We start from the raw sequence: 20,722 nt of genomic DNA on the forward strand, positions 1-20,722 counted from the left end.
CATTTACCGTGGTTTCAATGCAGGTACACGCGGAAAGGCCAGCCAGCTGGTCACCTCTGGGCGGACCGCTTGGCCCCTTACGTGGCAACATGGGCCCAAGCGCTACAGGACGTCGTTGATGAGGCGCGTCCCCACACCGAGGGAAACTTTACGGAGTACCTACGGTGGTACGTACCTCGTACGCGGACTCGTGTCACCTACACCCCTGATGATGTCCGGGGCCACGTCGCATCGACAACGGAGACATACCCGGTGCATTGGGATGAGGACGCTACTTTAGCAGTAAGTCATTTTCTGAAGTCCGTACTACATATTGAATGAACATAACCGTATACTTTAATTGTTTACTATTGTTCGTATCCGCAGACAGATATCATTTATGATGTAAATAGGGATGCAGCTGCTGCCATGGACCGCGTCCGGCAAGGGCATCACCTAAGTGCGTCGGATGTTGCGAGCTTCATTAGACGGGTTTTCGATAAGACGACGCGCGCCCTGAAACTCACCTCCTGCCGATCTACCACAGATGCAGCAGGGCCGCCTCCCAGGACGAGTGGTGCACACGCCGAGTCGTCTCGGCCGTCAGACGTGCACCGACGTTCTTCAGTGTCGGCACCCACACGACCCCTCCTATCACGTCTTGGAGGGTACGAGCAACATGGTACGAATTATACTTTTGAAAATTATTGATCAATATCCTTTACTTATTGTTATTAAACATTCATTAGGTCCGTCTCCACAAGTCTCGACGCAGCCTCGCAGATTGAGCCCTGTACGTCCACAGTCAGGTACTCCGGGAACCCTTCTTCCTAATTTCTAGTACTTTCAGCAAAATAAGTTAGAACTGTGCTCAGGTTACTTCGGTGACGAGGCCGGTCCGTCTTCGGCGGCCCCACACCCTACCCCCCCTGCAACGTACTACGGCACGTCAGCGTGGCCTTCTTCTGCTGCACCGTCGTACCACGCAGGTACAATTATACATTTTTTACTACTACTTTCAATACCATATTGTTCGTATCTAACGTGATTATTTGTTCAGAGGCCCCTCCAGCCAGTACACATGGACGCCTGCCGAGCCTTCACAGTCCTCCTACCCTAGTCAGGAGGATGAGGCTGGCCCCGACACCGCATACGACATCGTCCGTGACTTCTTCGGGGGCACACCTGACTACGACGTCCTTCAGCGGTCCCAGGTTTCCAGTGCACCGCTTCGGACCCAGCCCACGCATGACGAGCCCTCGACACCGGTGGTCCCTACTAGGCCTAGCAGACACGTCGGCCCACCTGACCCCCTCACCTACTCCAGGGGTCACGTGAGGGTTAACCAGCGGCATCAGGACCACGATGGGGCGCACGGACGACGGCAACGAGGGAGGCATGAGTAGCATTTTACATTTTTTGTAACTAACATATGCGTATTCGCTTCGTGATGTGCTCATATGTATTAAGACACGTTCACTTTGTATGGTCGACTTAGCATTTCGTAAATGCATTTCATATTCAGACACGTTCAATGAACAAGTGACCACACCACTAAACTTTAACCATGACTTGACAACACAATGTGACAACACTACCCATCTTTTTCAAATCAGTAAATGACAACACGGGTACCAATAAACGTGGAATCTCTGACCATGGGCAACGACAAAACTGTCCTATTCTTCAAGATGGAATCCGATGCTCCTCCCGCCAGCTACGCCTATGCCCTAATTCCTTTCTTTAAGAGCGAATCCAATGCTCCTGCCTCCCCCAACTATAAGTAGCCAAACCTCCTTACGGAGAAGCATCGCTCATTTCTCATATCTCTCAAGTGCAATATCTTCCTCAGCTCCATCGAGCCCACCAAAGAAACATTGGGGGACTACCGTACCTGAAGGTCTCGAACCACCAATGTGCTTCTGTGGTGACCTTTGTAAGCTCCGCGAGTCGCAGGACATCTCATACACCTATGGACTACGCTTCTTCATGTGTGCCAACTACGAGTATGACAAGCCTCGCAATGCAACAACTGGTTATCGACCGGTACGGTAACAGATGTCCGCCTCATCTCTTCCGATTACGCACCCTCTTTTACTAACCGCTCATCTTGTTCCATTTGTTCAGTCCCCTCCACCGCTCTGTGATTTTATTCAGTGGCTCGACAATGAGCAAAATGACTCACAGAAGCTGTGGGTCGACATGAACATGAGGTGGAGAAGGGAAGCGTACGCACGTCGGGAGTACGAGCAACAGCAAGAGGAACTTCGTCTCAAGCGGGAGGAAGAAGAGCGCATGAGGAAGGCAGCGCACGACCGTACCGTGGCTCAGGCTCGAGAGGCTGAGAGGGAAAGGAAGCGGGAGAGAGCCCGCCGTGCTAAGGCGGCAGGTCCCGATGCCCTCCGAAAGGGAAAGTATCCTAGATGCACGCAGTAGAGAGTACCTAATGTAACCCGACATACTTTCCTTCCCTAAGGCATGTTATGATTAGGATCGGCGCACTAATAAGGTCTTAGTGCGAACCGTACATGCCACCTTTGTTTCCTCATCGTGTCGTCGCAGTTACAGTGTATTGTAATGTTTTCACCATGTGTTCAATACTATATTTGTCCTCGTTCGCACCCCATACCCACGTAAAATGCTGCAACTACTAATTACTGATTTTTTTTCCTCCCGTTATTACATAACCTACTCCAAATTTAATTTCTTAATTTCCTTACACCCCTTCTTTTTTTTCCTTCAATTAAAAAATAATATATTTTTATAGGAAAAAATAGAAAAAAATTAATTTTACATGAAAAAATCCCCTAACCGCCCTCTCAGAGGGCGGCTAGGGGGTAACCGCCCCCCCAGGGACTAACCGCCCCCTGAGAGGGCGGTTAGCCCCTCTTGCCGCCCTCTGAGGGGGCGGTTAGGCCTACCGCCCTCTCAGGGGGCGGTTAGCACCCGTAACCGGGCGCCTACTTTTGCAAATCTTTTCGCAAGGAATCTATTTATTTAAATTTAAACTCGAAAAAATATAAAAATAAAAAAACTCAGACAAAATCAGGCATTTGTAACGACGCTCGGTTAGCACCATACCACCTCTGCGAGGCTTCGGCGGGCTCCGGACTGGGCCTCCCTTAGGCTCCGGCCTGCCTCCGAGCCTCCGAGGCTCCGCGCTAGGCCTCCTGCTCTCTGCGGCTCCGGCCCAGATCTCCGCAAGGCTTCAGCTTGCCACCGACTTCGGGCCTCTACGGAGTCTTCAAGCCAGACCTCCGACCTTCGCAGGTAGAGTTTTTTTATTTTTATATTTTTTCATTAAAAATTTAAATAAATAGATTTCTCGTCACAATAATTATAAAAATAGGCGTCTGCAGCCTCCTGATAGGGCGAATGCCCTAACCACCCTCTGATAGGGCGGCAAGGGGGCTAACCGCACTCTCAGGAAGCGGGTAGGGTCTTCCGCCCAATGAGGACGGGTACATTTCCAACCGCCCTCCCAATGGGTGGGTAGGAATTTTTTTTTAAAAGTTGCAAAATTTATTGCAAAACGTTGCTCAATATTTGAAATTGGTTTTTTTGCAAAATTTGGAATTAAAATGGTTAAAAAGTGGCCAAAACGGTATATTGGGGAAGCGAGATTTTGGAGTAGTTTACGTATTGTTCGGAGGATAAAAAATCAATATTTGTGAACAAATTATATATGTGAAGCACTCGCAGCATATAACGCGGCAATGAGGTTGCAAACAGTGACAAACATAAGATTATACATATGGTGGAAAACATTACATGAGACTGTAACCACGACGACACGACGAGAAAAAAAAGGTGGCATGTACGGTTCGCACAAAGACCTACTTAATAGTGCGCTGCTCCTAATCATAACATACCTTAGGGAGTGAAAACATGTCGGGTTACATTAGATACTCTCTACTGAGTGCACCTAGGATATTTGCCCTTTCGCAGGGCATCGGGACCTGCCGCCTTAGCGCGACGGGCCCTCTCCCGCTTCCTTGCCCTCTCAGCTTCTCGAGCCTGAGCCGCGGTATAGTCCCGCGTTGCCTTCCTCATGCGCTCTTCTTCCTGCTGCTTCAGGTATAGTTACACTTGCTGTTGCTCGTACTCCCGGTGTGTGTAAGCTTCCCTCCTCCACCGCATGGTCATGTCGACCCACCGCTTCTGGTCTTCATTTTGCTCAAAGTCGAGCCATTGAATAAAGTCACAGATCAGTGGAGGGGACTAGACAAATAGAACAAGATGAGAGATTAGTAAAACAGGGTGTGAAATCGGGAAAGATGTGGCTGATCTTTGTTTCTATACCGGTGGATACTCATACGGTCCATGTTGAGGTTTATCGTATTGGTAGTTGGCACACATGAAAAAGCGCAGCCCATAGGTGTATGATATGTCCTAGGACTCGTGAAGCCTACAACGGTCACCACAGAAGCACATCGGTGGTTCGACCCCCTAAGGGATGAAAATCCCCCAATGTTTCTTGGGTGGGCTTGGTGGAGCTGAGGAAGACATTACAGTTGAGAGAACTGAGAAATGAGTGGTGTATCCATGTATGAAGGTTGGGTTATTTATGGTGGGGGAAGGCAGGAGCATTGGATTCCCTCTTGAAAAAGGAGTGGGTGGAAGGGTTTAGAGGGGGGCAGGAGCATTGTATTTCCTCTTGAAGAATAGAAAAGTTATGGCATTGATGCTGGACAGAGATTCCATGTGTCAAGGTATATGTGTTGTCATTTAATTTTTGGTAAAAGCTATCCGGTGTTGTCACTTCTTGTCTATAGCTTGCGCAAGGACAAATATGTTGTCATTTCATGGTTAAAGTTGAGTAGTGCAGTCAATTCATGTATGCAGATTACGTCAGGAAAGAGGTGATGTCGTTTAATGGTTAAAGTTCAGTTGTGTGGTCACTTCGTGACTAAAGTTAGACTCCCGATAGAGTTTTCAAGCGGTCACTTCGTGTATAAGTAGCTTTGTAAGAAATACTTTTCTAGGTCTGTCGTGAACGGTTCATACATGGCTGAGGATAATAGAATGTAGCGTGTGGTCATATTGGATTAAGAAATGCAACTAGCGTGCGATCACATTGGAATAAGAAATGCAGTTACGACATGGTAAGTGGACCATAAAGATTACACACGTCTGAATATGTAAGAATAGATCACGAATCGAATATGCATATTTAAGTTACAAAAACAAATGTGCAATCCTACTGTTGTCTCCCCCGCTGCCGTCGACCATTCCCCCCATCATGGTCTCGCTGCTGCTGCCACTGGTTGGCCCTCACGTGGCCCCTAGAGTAGGTCAGGGGGTCGGGTGGACCGACCTGCCTGGTAGGCCTAGTAGGGAATACCGGTGTCGAGGCCTCCTCCTGGGTGTGCTATGTCCGAAGTGGAACACTGGGTACCTGGGACTGCTGGAGGACGACGTAGTCTGGTGTGCCCCCGAAGAAGTCCCGCACGAGGTCGAATGGGGGGTCTGGCCCAGGCTCATCCTCCTGACTCGGGTATGAAGACTGAGAAGGATCCACGGGCGTCCATATGTACTAGCTGGAGGGGCCTACGAACAGATGAATGTATTAGATATGGAAAATGTAGAAATGAAAGTAGTTGTACAAAATGCACTATTGTACCTATGTGGTATGCCGGTGTAGCAGCACATGGCCAGGCGTGCGTGCCGTAGTAGGGGTCGAACGGTGGTGGTGGGATCGGTCGCGGTGCAGCTGAAGACGGCCCAACCTCATCACCGAAATAACCTGTGGACAATATTAGATGTACTATTAAATATATTGAATACGGCAATGTAGTGTCGTCCAATACCCGAGTGCCCTGCGAGTGGTGAGGGTGTCGGCACTGGGCTCGATCTAGGTGGCAACGTCGAGACGTGTGTAGGTGCACGTAATATTTGTTTAAAATCAATGCACTAGTAAGAAACAAATATATTTAAATGCCGTGCGTATGAAAAATCCGTACCTATATGGTCCAGGCCTACAGGTCGTGGTACAGGGGGCCGTGTGGATGCTGACACCGATGGACGGTAGTGCACATCAGACCTTCTGGATGACTCGACGTGGACCCCACTCGACTTGGGAGGCGCTCCTGCGACGTCTGTAGTGGACCAGCAAGAGGTAAGCTTCAAGGCCCGCGCGGTCTTATCGAAAACCCACTTGACGAACCCCGCTACGTCCGCCGCACTGAGGTGCACCCCTTGCCTGAGGCGGTCCATGGTACCAGCTGTGTCCCTATGGATATCATAAATGATATCGGCCTGTGGAAACAAACAAGAAATAACAATTTCAATTTATAGTCGTTGTTACGCGAGTATGTGGTACTGAAATGAGATGTAAATTACATATACCGCCAATGCAGCGTCCTCGTCCCAGTGGCCCGGGTAGGCCTCCGTAGTCGACGTGACGTGGGGCCGAACACCCTCTGGAGTGAAGGTGACCCGTGTACGTGTACATGGCACGTACCACCGTAGGTACTCCTCGAAGCTCCGCTCGTCGAACGGACGCGCCTCCTCCATGACATCCTGAAGAGCTTGGGCCCATGCTGAGACGTACGGGGCCAAGCGATCTGCCCAGAGGTTGTGGTTGCTAGCCGGCTGTCCCTTGCGTCTATACCTGCAAGTGAACCACGTTAAATAGAATGACAGTAAGACGAATGTTACAAATTATTCACTTCATTATATTTACCTGTGGACATGCACTGGAACAGTGCGAATGTGGACGAGAGGGAAAGCCTAGTGGCGGCCGAACTGCCACATGACGCGGTGCGGTGAGTACTCCTTGATGTAGATGTCGAAGACAAGCGGTGTTTTCGTAAGCCAGTACTCCTCGTCGCGGGTACACAACGGAGACAGGCCCAAACCCGCACGACCTTGGATGGCCAAGAAGCTGTAGGGCGTCCATACCATGTCATCCAGACACAGCCGGTCGAACTGTGACCGAAAAATCTCATACGCGTTGTGATCCTACTCATGCGCCCAGTGTGGCTATGTAATAAATATAGTCAGAATTCATAACAAAAACATGTGAGAAACATGGTCAACATCCATAACAAAAACATGTGACAATTGAAGTATTCAAAAGAAAGTATGTACCCGGCGTCGACACCACAGCGAGGCCATAATAGGCGCGTCCTCCTCGGGCTCAAAATACCATTCCTCAGGGTATGGGGAGCGGTCAACCACTGGTCAGCCTATGGCGAACTGCTCGTAGGACCACAGCTGTAGTAGTAGTGGGCACCCAGCAAAAGTGGCAAGTGGCTCCTTCGTGCACACGTCGCACAGCGCCCGATATGTCACAGCAAGGATAGCAGATGCCCAACTGAAATGTGGTACCTCCTCGCCAACAGCATCTGCTATCAACCTCGCGTACGGAACAAGGGTCCTCGTCACCAGGTGGCCTTGGCCACTGGTGAACATAACCCAGTCAAACAGCCAAAGCAGGTAGGCCTCCAAATGCCTGGACACCGAGTACACATCGGCCTCCGGGTGCATGTACGCATGCTGTAACTATGGCAAGTGATAGTAAGGAACAAAACTAGATACTCGAAAAGTAAATGAGAAGTTGCATCGTACAGTACCTGGAACTGTAGGATACACTTTTTCGTGGGCCCTCGTGGATCGGACAAGAACTCAGGCACGTAGGGGGGTGCATCGTTTGTCCGCTGAACCGGGCCAAAGCGCTGATGCATGATGTTCATCCAGTCAGCATCCATGTCGATGACTCTAATCGCAGCTCCCGCACAAGGTAAGCCTAAGAGGTAGGCTACGTCCTGCAAGGTCGGAGTCATCTCGCCACAGGGGAGGTGGAAAGTATGTGTATCAGGTCTCCATCGGTCAACCAGGGCTGCTATCAGCGAGCGGTCAAAATAGAATCGAGGTTCTCCGTCGATCGGGCCTCCACCAAATGACAAAACGGTAGGAGTCCCGCTGCTGCCAATCTGCACCATTGGGAATATAAATAAACTGGGGGATGCAATACATAAATGAATCGGCACATGCGTATAAATGTATCGACTTACCGGTGCTTCCACCGATCATCGACCGTAAGTAGCTCTCTAGGGCCACATGGTCGGAATACTCCTAACTCCATCTGGTGCACGGCGGACAAGAAGTTGTGGTGCCTCTTATCCACTACAGGGTTGAGAAGCTCAGGGGTCGGAGGGTGTGTCATATCTGCATTAAAACCACATGTACATTAATATATTGCAACATGTAGACAAGAACAATATATATTTAATGGAAATTTACATTGCAATTGTATGTACATGATTAATACGTACAGTCTATTACATGAAAAGTAACATGAATATATTACGACATGTACTTACAAATGTAAGGTTAAAATGCTAGAGCACGAAGTACAAATATAACAGCAAGGTACGCTAAATGCAATCACACTAGAACACGCTGCAATACTCACCTGCACAACAGGTGCATTTTTAGGACAATACTTGTACGTGTGACCTGTTTCATTGCACTGGCTGCATCGCTTGACCCTTGGACCCGCCTCGGATTCGTCCATATTGTTGCGAATCCGACGAGTTTGTTGATGACCCAGTGCGTTCTTCATCTTTTCCAAATCAGGCACATAGATTCGTAAAGGGCCTAGATTACTTGTAAATGTATCAACAATGCCGTAACCATACAACTCATGATTCCAGGTGTTCAGTATCTGATCCTTCATGAAGTACATTGAAACATATTACCTGGAAAGCATATTGTGCTCCGCACACGCAGCTATGATGTGTGTACAAGGTTTGTGAAGCAATTGTAGCTTCTGGCAAGTACAAATGCATGTCCCACGCCTAAGCACGCACTCTTGCACGTGCCGCTCACATCTTCCACCCCTAAGACCCTTATTCCGGCATAGGACACTGAACCTGTGCTCCGCAGTCCCCTCTTGTTTAGCGCGATGCATGTGTGCCTTCTTTGTTGCCTTCTCCATATACTCACATAGCATCCGTCCATAAAGCATACGATTATCTTCCATTACCTTGGAAGTAGCTGCGTACCGATCAATAAAGTATTTACAAGTCCCATGCAAAATACCTTCTACAATTCCAACAAGTGGGAGGGACCTCATACCTTGCATGACCCAGTTATAAACCTCAGCAAGATTTGTTGTCATTATTCCATACCTTGCCCCACCACTGTTGTACAGCAAAGCCTATTTTTCATTTGGCTCATTACGTATCCACTGTGAAAAGCTCATAATAGCTAACCCTGACCTCCTTACTATCTGAGGAGTATCTGTTGGGACAGGTCCAAGAGCTATCGGTTCATCACCTGTGGCTACAACCTCAGTTGTCTGTTTCAAAGTTAGTTTGTCCAGTCTTGTCCATAGGGCATTGAACTTCCTTTGCTGGTTTCGACTACACAATTTCTTGAAAAGCTTCATCAACTCTTTATTTTTAAGCTGTCTATAGAAGTTCGCACCCATATAGCTCATGCACCACCTGCTCTTCAAGTCAGGTCACTTTGATGCAACACCTCGTCGAGCACTACCATATTGCATATCCAGCAAAGCCTGCAACAACCCTTCATGTCTATCATGAATCAAACACACATCTGGCCAGTCCAGAACAATAGCATGCTTCACCCGCTCAAGGAACCAATACCAGTTGTCCCCGTTCTCACTCTCCACGAAGGCAAACCCTAGTTGCAGGACTTGGTTGTTACCGTCGACCCCAATTGCAGACAATATCTGTCATTTGTACTTCCCAGACAGGAATGTCCCGTCCAGGCAAATGATGGGTCGACAATACCAAAATGCTTTGATGGTTGCAGCAAATGCAAAGAAAGACGTTGCAATACTCATTTCCCGCTGTACTCCACATCAGTTGAGGGGTAATGCTTGATATCATAGTAACTGCCTGGATTTCTTCCACATATTATGGCTAATTGACGAGGTAGATTGTGATATGAATCTTCCTATGTCCCGAACCTCATCTCAATAGCCTTCTGTTTCGCCCTCCATGCATTCACATAGTTTATTGTATACTGAAACCTTTGCTCAATAGCACGGATTATTGATCGTGGCTCATACTTCAGGTTGTCCACAATCTCCCCATACATAACATTAGCAATAAAAGCAGATGACAGGTTCTGGTGGGCGAACTCTATTTCCTCAATGTGACAATTATGCTCCCTGACTATTGAGCACTGCCAGTAGTCTACCTATTTCCCCCTGAATGCGTGCACCCGCTAAGGACATTCAGGCACCAAACACTTCACATCATACTCCCTTTTACTGGATTTAACAACCTTGAACTACCTCTGAAGAGACAGCGACCAGAATTTAACTACATCAATTACAGCCTCTTTTGTAGCGTACATAGCATCCTGAGACATCTCGTTCTCATGATACTCCCACGGTGTCTGATTAGCCTCACTAACCACCAGCTTTGAAAAATCCTGATCCCTCCACTCTGCAGGAACTGGAGCATTACCCTCCTCATCAGATGAATCCTCATCGGCAACATCTTCCTCCAGCTCTTGATCCTGCAACTCCATCTCTTCAATTATGCTAGGGATGTGCTCCCCCTCATCGGCTACACCCATCGGTTGCATCTCAGGAATATCCCCAACATCTGCCCTGGCCCAGACATTTACCGGGTCTAATTCATCTACCACTATCTCACTTGGTCCCGCTACTGCTTCCGCAGAGTTTACCTCTGTTTGATCCTTCTGGTACACCTCAGCTAACAAAATCAGAGGCAGCCTACGTTCACATGATATATCTACATACTGCCGCCAAGTAGATGTGGCTTCGATCGGGACAAGCTCGCCAAAGTATCCCTGACTAGCACGGCTGAGGACAGCTTTCAGCTTAAGATGATGCTGCTGCGGATCTAGTTGAAAAAACCGCATCAACCACTTGCACACACCCACAATGGTCCTCTCATTGGCTTTACTAAGACCCTTGACGACATGATGAAACACAGACAGATCTACACCGTTAGGACCATAACTAATTTCACCCTCACCATAATATATCTAAAAAAATAATTTATCTGCCATCCCTGGAAACATCCGCAAATATAACCAATGTTAAGACCGACAAACTATATTTCTGATTATTGGAACTAAAAAAATTACCGACACCAATTAATACCTAAAAATAGGTTCTTCAATAATACCCGTAACCAAACTAACCTACAATTATTACTCTGTACAATCTACATATTTGAAACTACTATACTAAAAATACTACTATGTATTTAATAGCTATCCTACCATGTCGAAATTAATATTGATCATATACTAGCATTTTCTAAACCTTAAACCCTAGGTCATACCGCTAAACCCTAGGTCATACAGTGCTAAACCCTAGGTCATACAGTGCTAAACCCTATGTCATACAGTGCTACCATAACCAAACTAACCTACAATTATTACTCTGTACAGTCTACATATTTGAAACTACCATACTATAAATACTATTGTGTATTTAATGACTATCCTACCATGTCATAATTAATATTGACAATATTCTACTAAATACACCATTTTCTAAACTCTAAACCCTAGGTTATACCGCTAAACCCTAGGTCATACAGTGCTAAACCCTATGTCATACAATACTACCCTAACCAAACTAACCTACAATTATTACTTTATACAATCTACATATTCGAAACTACCATACTACAAATACTACTATGTATTTAATTGCTATCCTACCATGTCGTAATTAATATTGACAATATTCTACTAAATATAGCATTTTCTAAACCCTAAACCCTATATCATACATGTCTAAACCCTATATCATATAGTGCTACTTTACTTATTAACAACAATATAAGTAAAAAAAAATTACCAAAAAATACTCTTCAACGCTACATGAGGCATATAAAACCTAGGACTGGCCAGTTGGTACTACATAGCTTAAGTCCTTAAGTAGAACCGTTTGTGTCTAGAGCACACTGTAGCGTGCCATGAAAGTATACATGTAGCACACACTGTCTTAGCATACTATGCTCTGCGCAGTGCAGGACTGTCAGCTAGTCATGTCTTGTCAAGTTATTTATCTCCGTGCTAATTAACCGGTCGTGCAGCATGGCTATAGTAGAAGCTAGTGCATTGATATATTTGCTACTAGCATCTGCTCGTGTCTACGCTAACCATGTAGGGAGCATTTGCTTTTTCTCAGACACACAGTGGCATCACAAAACTCGCCGTGCCTTTGCGGTCCTTTGCACCAAGGTGCCTCCGCGCCGACACGGCCTCCGCTAACTGTTGTCGTCTTAAGCCTTCGACATCCGCATGGGCCTTCGTAGCACGGCCAGAGCGCATGCATATATCTCTTGCTTTCTGTGATATGCATGCATGTGCGCACAGTTTTCTCTATTTTTCATACGCAGGAAGCAGGATATTGAGTGGGCCTTGGAGCAAGGAGTAGTTGAGATCCAGCTTCGCATGGACCAAACCCGGCTCAGAGCTAGGGTCCGGCATCACGCAGCGCGTGGCCCAAGCATCGACAACCGCTGCGCGTACCACCAGCTCCGAGCCAGCCTTGCCGCCTCCACATCACGGGCCTGGGCTCCGAGCTGGAGCTTGCCGCCTCCGTGGCACGAGCCTCGGCCCCGGCCGAGGACCCACACGGAGCTGACCTCCAGTTTTGACACCCTCTGTTACCGCTACGCCCGATGGAGTGCTCCTATCGAGCCCGGTTCGGCCTCACGCATGCCTCCGACCTTGCTAGCCCCGACACTAGTGGAGTCCCTCCGTGCGCGCGCGCGAGCCCCTCTGACCTCGCAGGCTCTACCTCCGGCCTCGTCCGCCTAAATTAGCATGCCTGAGCTCCCACCAACCACCAGGTACGTCGGTTGCTACTCGGTCCATAATGATGGCTTCTAAGTTAAATTCTGATGCTTGTTCACTGTGCGGACATGCATGCATGTTTGCAAACACGTGCGCATGTATGGCACCAGGTGATAAGAAAACACGTGCGCGCGTGCGTATGCATATGTATGCTCGCTCATATGGATGCAGGAAAAAGCTTGTATTTGGCAAGTACAGCATGAATTAGCATGTGGTCAAGCTTAGTGCCATGATTAAAACTTATTTATCCTGTTAAACTTATTTATCCTGTATGGAAGTAGCACGCAGTCGAGCTTAGTGTCATGGATTAAGTGGTATAAGCCCCGTGTTCTACCAAAAGCAAAGGCTACAGCTAGAAACATCAGTCAAAAAGTGTGCATGCCCATCACAACACATCTCATACAACCCACATGCATCATATTAATCAAGCCATTAATAATACAACATCAGTCAAGCTAGAATATCTGGCAGCTATAGCATATATTTTCAGGCAAAACACATGAGACCTTGAAATATACCTATCAAAGCCTAGGGTGCATTACCTCTTTGTCGCACAAAGTACACACTGCTTAGATGGCCATGAGCCTCGGCAAATGCCCACGATGATAGCATAAGCCCATCACAGTAGCACTTGCTTCACACCTCGTAGGCTATAAACCTCAGTCGCGTGATACACTGCCTCGACAGCTCGTGCCTCGGCAAAAGCCCACAACGATGGCAAAAGCCCATTAGGGTGGCACTTGCTCCGTACCTCATAGGCTATAAGCCTCGATCACGCGATGCACTGTCTCGACGGCCACGAGCCTCGACAAAAGCTCACGATGATGGAAAAAGCCTATCACAGTGGCACTCGCTCCGCACCTTGAAGGTCGTATGCCTCTGTCACATCGAGAATAAATTCCTCTGCCACCTCAAAGGCTATAGGCCTCTGTCGCATCAAGCGTAAATTTCTTCACCACCTCAAAGGCTATAGGCCTCCATCGCGTCGAGCGTAAATTCCTCCACCACCTCGAAGGCTATAGGCCTCTATCACGTCGAGCGTAAATTACTTTGCCACCTCGAAGGCTGTATGCCTCCGTCGTGTCAAGTTTCGCCACCTCGAAGGCTGTATGCCTCCGTCGTGTCAAGCGCAAATTTCTCTGCCACCTCAAAGGCCATATGCCTCCATTGTGTCGAGCGTAAATTCCTCCGCCACCTCGAAGGCTATAGGCCTCTGTCAAGTCAAGCGTAAATTACTTCGCCACCTCGAGGGTTGTATGCCTCCATCGCGTCGAGTGAAAATTCCTCCGCCACCTCAAAGGTCGTATGCCTCCGTCGCGTCGAGCGTAAGTTCCTCCGCCACCTCGAAGGCTATAGGCCTCCATTGCGTCGAGCGTAAATTACTCCGCCACCTCGAAGGCTGCATGCCTCTGTCACGTCGAGCGTAAATTCCTCCACCACCTCGAAGGCCATATGCCTCCGTTGCATCGAGCGTAAATTTCTCCACCACCTCGAAGGCTATAGGCCTCCGTCGTGTCAAGCGTAAATTACTTCACCACCTCGAAGGTCGTATGCCTCCATAGCGTCGAGCGTAAATTCCTCCGCCACCTCGAAAGTCGTATGCCTCCGTCGCGTCGAGCGTAACTTCCTCTGTCACCTTGCCTCTGGCTCTCGTCGCGGCACTCCAAACAGCCCCGCCTCCATCGAGCCTCGCCGCAGCTACCCGCTGAGGGGGACACTAACTGCCTCCCTCGGCCTCATCGTCAACCTTGCCTCCGGCCATCTCCACGACACTCCAGATGGCCCCGTCTCCATCGAGCCTCATCGTGGCTACATGCTGAGGTGATCGCGCACTACCTCCCTCGGCCTCGCTGTCGACCTCGCCTCTGGCCTCGTCATGACGCTCCAGACGGGCTCACCTCCGTCGAGCCTCGCCGTGTCTACCCACCGAGGGGGTCGCTCACTACCTCCCTCGGCATCGTCATCAACTTTGTAACACTCGGTTTTAAAGGAACAAAACCAGGTACAACACATGTATGCTAGGATCAAGTTTTCATACATACATTACATCATCAGTGTATCATCACAGTGCCATTATTACAATAACATTATTAACTTAATACAAAAGAACCGCCATTATCACAACACATGTATGCTAGGTAGAAGATCGAGGAAGCTAAAGTGTTTACTGAGCCGCCCTGATCCTTTTTATAGAGGCGCACAGCAATTCCCTAACAAGCCCCATGACGGTTCCGAGCACTACTTGGAGCTATGTTGTTTGTGCCAATATCCCATCACATTTAACACGAAATCCAAGGAGTGCAGGTGCATGTCCCTGATGAATGCACTTCGGTTTCCATATGTCATCATGATATTTTTCCAAAAAGAGAAAATATTATTTCACCACCATGCGAAATCTCCACCGTGACAGTTCAAATTTTGAAAAACCCACCTGTTGGAGAGCTAAGTTTCCGCATTCTGAGGATTTGGGATGATATTTGTTAGTTGACCTGGAATTCCTACTCGGATGAGAGTTCTTCTCAGAGGCTCACAGAGCTACTCTGAAGAGGCTTAATATCTCGACTAGATGACCTGAGGACAACTAGGAATCCGATTAGATGTACATCCTACCCGGAGACGCAAGTTACCACTTGAAGAGGCACCCTATCGAGCTGTTTTCCTTGGGTGAGCTAAGTTTCTTGACCCGTCACAGCCTCGTTTCATGTATTGATGGGGGGCTTGATGATAAGTAGTATAAATCTACTATATATAATGATCTTATAAATATACAAATCCTTAGGGATCTTCTAGATATTCGAAGCATACGGCTATATCTGGGAGGGAATCTCTGGACGTATGAAAACTACCCGCAGGTACCTGGATATCTCTTAAACAAGGAAGTCTATCCCTAAGTTTAAGGATGACAGAATCCTACTCGGGAAGCAGTTCGGACGTTACACGGCACCCCTCCTATATATAGATTCGGGGGACCCTACGGAGAGGAGAGTCCCAATTAGACAATCCCAATCAGAAGCACAATCGTCATCTGCATTGACAACTCGCCAGACAATACGCAAGGAGCCTTCAACTAGTTGTAGATCTCATCTAGGCTAGCTAAAACCCCCTTTGTAATCTGTCTCGAGATCAATATAAGAACACATAACGTAGGATTATTATCCTCTGGGAGGCCTGAACCTGTATAAATCTCTATCTTTGACGTTTGATTCGGCAGGAGGGAGTATCCCCACTTTTATCACATATTCGTAAGATGGACGGTTCACTAATTATTGACTATAGTAATTTAATAATTAATTATTCCTCATCAATCACTATCCGAATAAGCTGACACATGATCCAATTCAAACCAATAGTTCTAACTCATTAAATGTTTGTCCTTTTTTTACTACCCTGTAACATAGTAGCGTTTGGCAAGTTTGCACAGACTACACAATCTCCCACAACTGATATTTGCATCACACATGATCTCACATAACCTTTGTGACTATGATGTTTGCCAACATATGCAAAAAATCGTAGATTGCCAGCATGAGGTTTGTCATTCTAGCAACACAACTATTTTTGCCTACTTTTCTTTTTCCTTATAAATGTTAACAGTTTTACAATTTATTTCACGGCACATGAAAATTCTTTCAAGGTACTCGTGTCGGCTAAACTGGAACAAATTCGAGAACAGCTTGCCTGTTTCGTGATGTTCATTGTAAAAAAATATGGGTGAGTTCTATGTTCTAGCATAGTTATCTGTGATTTTAATTCTGTGCAGAGGGCATGACAAACCGAAATAAGAACAATTACAAAACGGGTGGGAGGATATCACATACAGAAATTCTCAGACGGCTATTCGAAGATCTGTGATGCGTCTGATATCTCAGATAGTTCGTATTAGAAAAGAATTTATAATATTTACTATCATTAGTGGTTCTATAACCATGAGCAAGCCGAGCGTAGCTCGGTTGATACCGACTCCCGTTGAGGAGCGGACCCGCCCGGGTTCACGCACGCTGGGGCACGCCCCAGGCTGCCACGGTGGCACCGGTGGGGCCCTATGTGGCTCTGCTACTTAAAAAAAATCATGAGCAATAATTGGAGGTTGATCTATGATGGTTCATATAGTGAGCCATTTGTAATGATGGTTCTGAAGATGAAGGTTAATTTTTGTGTACTACTGGTACTGAAATTGGTCGACATCGGTGTAAAGTCTGGGACTTGAATTCTGATGGACTGCATCCACATCCCTACTTTTAGTCATCTGCTGCCGCTTCTAGTAAACCCTTGGATGGCAACGCTCGAGCAAATGAAAAGTTGGAGGTTGGGCGGCAGAGGTTGTGAAGATGGAATCGGGATATTTTTGTGTATTCTGATTGGCTCAGATCCTATTCTATTGACTTAAATAGATGTATGGGCCCTCATATTCCCTTCATTTAGAAATAGTAGACATATTTTTTTAAAAAAATTTAAATTTTATGTACATTGATTAATATTTAATCAAATTATAAGAATGTCTAGTGTATAAAAATTATACAACTAGATTTATAATTTAAAATAATTTCACACTATATAGGTTTTGTAGCTATAAATGATATATTTTGTGAAAAAAACTTAATCAAAATCCAGCTACTATTTCTGAACGAATGGAGTAATACTTATCTACATATGTGTAATTTCGTGCTATCTGCTAATGTTAAATGCCACACAAGAGATTGATTTCATGAACTCAATAGGTGGCATCAGATACTAGATATATAGCTTTAACATATAAAAACTTTGACAAGCACAGTAAAAAATAGTTGAAAAGCAGGGACCAAGTTTACATCTTATTCCTCCTAGATCACAACGTTACATTTATTGCACAATGCCCTACGAAAAGTAAAAGCATGAAGAAACAACGCACAGGGCTGAATGCCCAACTAGCTAGGTACCTGGCTAGTTCATTTCTGGAAGTATGGCAGACACTGCCGCCCAGGTCTCCCGGTAGAGCTGCTTCCTCATATTGGCGTGCACCACCCCGTCATTGCTGGTCCACCCGTCGACGAGCTTCTGTGCCTCGCGCAGCACATCATCTGGGCTGTCTCCTTCACAGTCGGCGAAATACCAACGCCTCATCCAGTTTCCAGAGCGGCTCCGTGACTTGAGCGTCGTCAGCGTGTACCATCGGTCCGTCTTCTCCCGTATCAGAGCTCCGATATGTGGATGCACGGCGACGCCATCCTCCACCATCCCAAGCCTGTAGCTTGCCCCACCAAGGACAACGAGGTCATCGTGCGCGAGCGCAAGGGCCAGCCCCAGGGACGCCGCGTTGCCCGTCGCCGCGCACACCGTCAGCATCGGCATGGTCAGGAGCTCCTTTATCACCGCAGCCATGCGATCGGCTAGGACACTGGTTTTCTCGGCCACCGTCATCTCCATGCTTGCCCGGACATGCTCGTAGTCGATGCCGTTGCAGAAGGAGCCCGTTGACGACGTGGTGATGAGGCCTCGGCATGGCTCCGCCGCTGCAAGCTTACGGATCTCGGCAAGCTTGTGGTGGAGCTCGTCGAGAGCCACTTCGGTTAGGTAGTGATCATCGCCTCCCCCAGTGAGCTTCAGATGGACGACCCCGTTGGTCTTCACCCACTCGCAGAAGGAGGACATCATCTTCACCCACTATGCCAGCTAAAATGACAATATGCTTCAACTATATAAAAGAACCACGGTGTAATTCCCCTCTCAGTTCACTGATGTATAAATCGTCCAATTAAAAAAGACTGCACGCGATGCTCATTGGAATCACAACCATGATGTGATATTTCTAAATTAATGTCTGTACACTTGCTTAATCCATACTAGTAAGGTACCGTGCGTTGCAACATCATATATTTAATTATTCAATCGCATTTGTTATTGTTACATGAAAGCACGCAAAGGGTTCTGTTAGCATCTTCGGTGATAGCATGATATAGCGATAGTCTAGTATTTCATATCAAACATGAATTACAAACAAAATATTGGTGTTGCATACTGCTACATAAGACATCTATGAGGCGACGATCCTTTATATGTGAATTTTGCTCCTAGCCATGTTTGCTCAAAGACCTGATCAAGATGGCAGCGAGGGCGTGCCTCCACCATCACCTTCGCATTGCCTTCCCTCCTTCACATCCGTGGTCGTGGAAGTCGGTTACACACGCGCAGCAGCTGGAGTTCCTCCTTGGTGCCACAACCCTAGGCCAGCCAGCCAGTCACGACAGCCGTGAGGGTGGAAGGACCACAGAAGTTTGGCCACAGCTTAAACCTTCATAGAAAGATCACAAATGAAGGTCAAATTTCTCACAACTATATGTTTGCAACAATCTAAAGCAAACTGTGGAGAAGGACAATAAGCAGCTCTAGAAGATCACAAATACAAATATCAAACGGAAATTAAAGCAAGCTTTTAAAAATGAAATATGTCCAATAGAATAAAAATATGTGCCCAAGATATGCCTTAGAAAATGGCAATAATCACAAAAAGAAAAAGGGAAATAATTAAAAAATGTATCGGCAGATAAAATAAAGGAGCTGATCACCTGATCAAACCAAAATAAGTTCTGACAACTTCATGCATAGCATTTCCTAAATATCATCTGTTTTATTTTAATGCCGCTTCACCAAGTATCGGTGGAGACCTCACAAAATTTCCTTTGGTCCAACATTCAAGGAAGCAAACAATGGAATCAATTGAAATAAAAAAGAAGAGATACAGTAACAAAAATGAAGATAGAACCAAGACCAGAAGCAAACCGGCATGGCAGTAACATAGTAATAAATTGCGAGATGAATATTGCTTTTCTCCTACACAAAAGGAACAAACACATCAATCTCATAATTTAACACAGAAATGGATAGCAAAAATAGAGTAGGCAGTAGCTCATTTTTTTTTCTGCGAGTGGGCAGTAGATGATATTCAGTAAGTTCTGTCACTAAACTATCTTCCAAGCATTTGCCAGTACGTTGCCGTAGCACTAAGCGAAGTGTGAATCAATGGCAAGAGCCTCCTCATCTTCGCAGTGCACATGCCATAATTTTTTTTAAACGAAACGGGCAAGCAAGGCCTATTTATATTAAAAAGAGTAAAGCCCAGACGGGCGAAGTACAAGGGGGCAACAAGATCCAAAAAAAAAAACACAAAAAGATTATTCTCTCAGAAAGAAGCCTGCAAATCGTCTACTCCTGCTAAGTTCCCCATTGCAGACTCCCCTTTTCTCTTGGCCAACATGTCATAATTAAAAAAAGGGATCTCAAGCTTGACTGGGAATTTTAGGTGTAAAAACACTGCATTTTTGGGAAAGCATGAAATGAATTAGTAGTGATCACCTGGTACTAAATAGCTCCAAGAAGAAAAAGCTTATCAGTTCGACGTGGATTCTTCCCGTAAACGATATATTACCAAGATCTAGTGCCTATCGTCTGCACTCCTTATCCTGCAGTTATCATGGGAAAGTGGCTAAGTGCCACAAAAATTTCATTAGGCTTAGCATAAAAAAAACATGAACGTAGCCGTCGATTACTTTTGTGCGGGCTTCATTCGATAATTCTATTGTATCTGCATGAGATAAGATAATTCCTGTAATTATTTTCCGCTCGCACCAAGTTCGAATCAAAATATCAAGGATCAATATATTTCATGCAAATAAAACTTTATATTCAAATAAAAATTGAGAACACAAGGGAGAATTGTGTTGTTGATGATGAGATGGAATGGTTGATTTAGAGCCTTCAGTTTTCATAGCATGTTTCAATTGTGTTTGATTATGCTTATGGCTAACCGAGGGTGAAAACAGAGTATGGCGGAGAGATATGGTTCATGGCTTATGATGTGTAGGTGTATGGATACGACATGGCGGTCAACGGTAAGGCGGTGAAGGGCAAGTGGAGGCTTGGTGTTGATGGACCGTGCTAGGCC

At 46.5% G+C, this 20,722-nt stretch overlaps 1 protein-coding gene and 1 long non-coding RNA gene across 2 annotated transcripts; one reads left to right on the plus strand and one right to left on the minus strand.

The window, feature by feature from the left end:
- Positions 1–716: 716 nt before the first annotated feature.
- LOC133903720 (uncharacterized) lies at positions 717–1,326 on the plus strand. The gene is made up of 3 exons (XR_009907332.1): positions 717–788; positions 855–968; positions 1,042–1,326. It is a non-coding gene; the product is annotated as an uncharacterized LOC133903720 (long non-coding RNA).
- Positions 1,327–17,587: 16,261 nt separating this feature from the next.
- Positions 17,588–18,462, minus strand: LOC133903762 (enoyl-CoA delta isomerase 1, peroxisomal-like). Its single transcript, XM_062345224.1, has one exon. It carries the CDS (start codon positions 18,433–18,435, stop codon positions 17,725–17,727), a length of 711 nt encoding a protein of 236 aa, XP_062201208.1. The 5' UTR covers positions 18,436–18,462; the 3' UTR covers positions 17,588–17,724.
- Positions 18,463–20,722: the final 2,260 nt, after the last annotated feature.

This window comes from Phragmites australis, chromosome 21 (genome assembly GCF_958298935.1).
Source record: "Phragmites australis chromosome 21, lpPhrAust1.1, whole genome shotgun sequence".
Lineage (NCBI taxonomy): Eukaryota > Viridiplantae > Streptophyta > Magnoliopsida > Poales > Poaceae > Phragmites > Phragmites australis.

Bases quoted from the DNA above. Each gene is read 5' to 3' on its own strand.
- LOC133903762 (XM_062345224.1), bottom strand. From the start codon at position 18,435: ATGATGTCCTCCTTCTGCGAGTGGGTGAAGACCAACGGGGTCGTCCAT.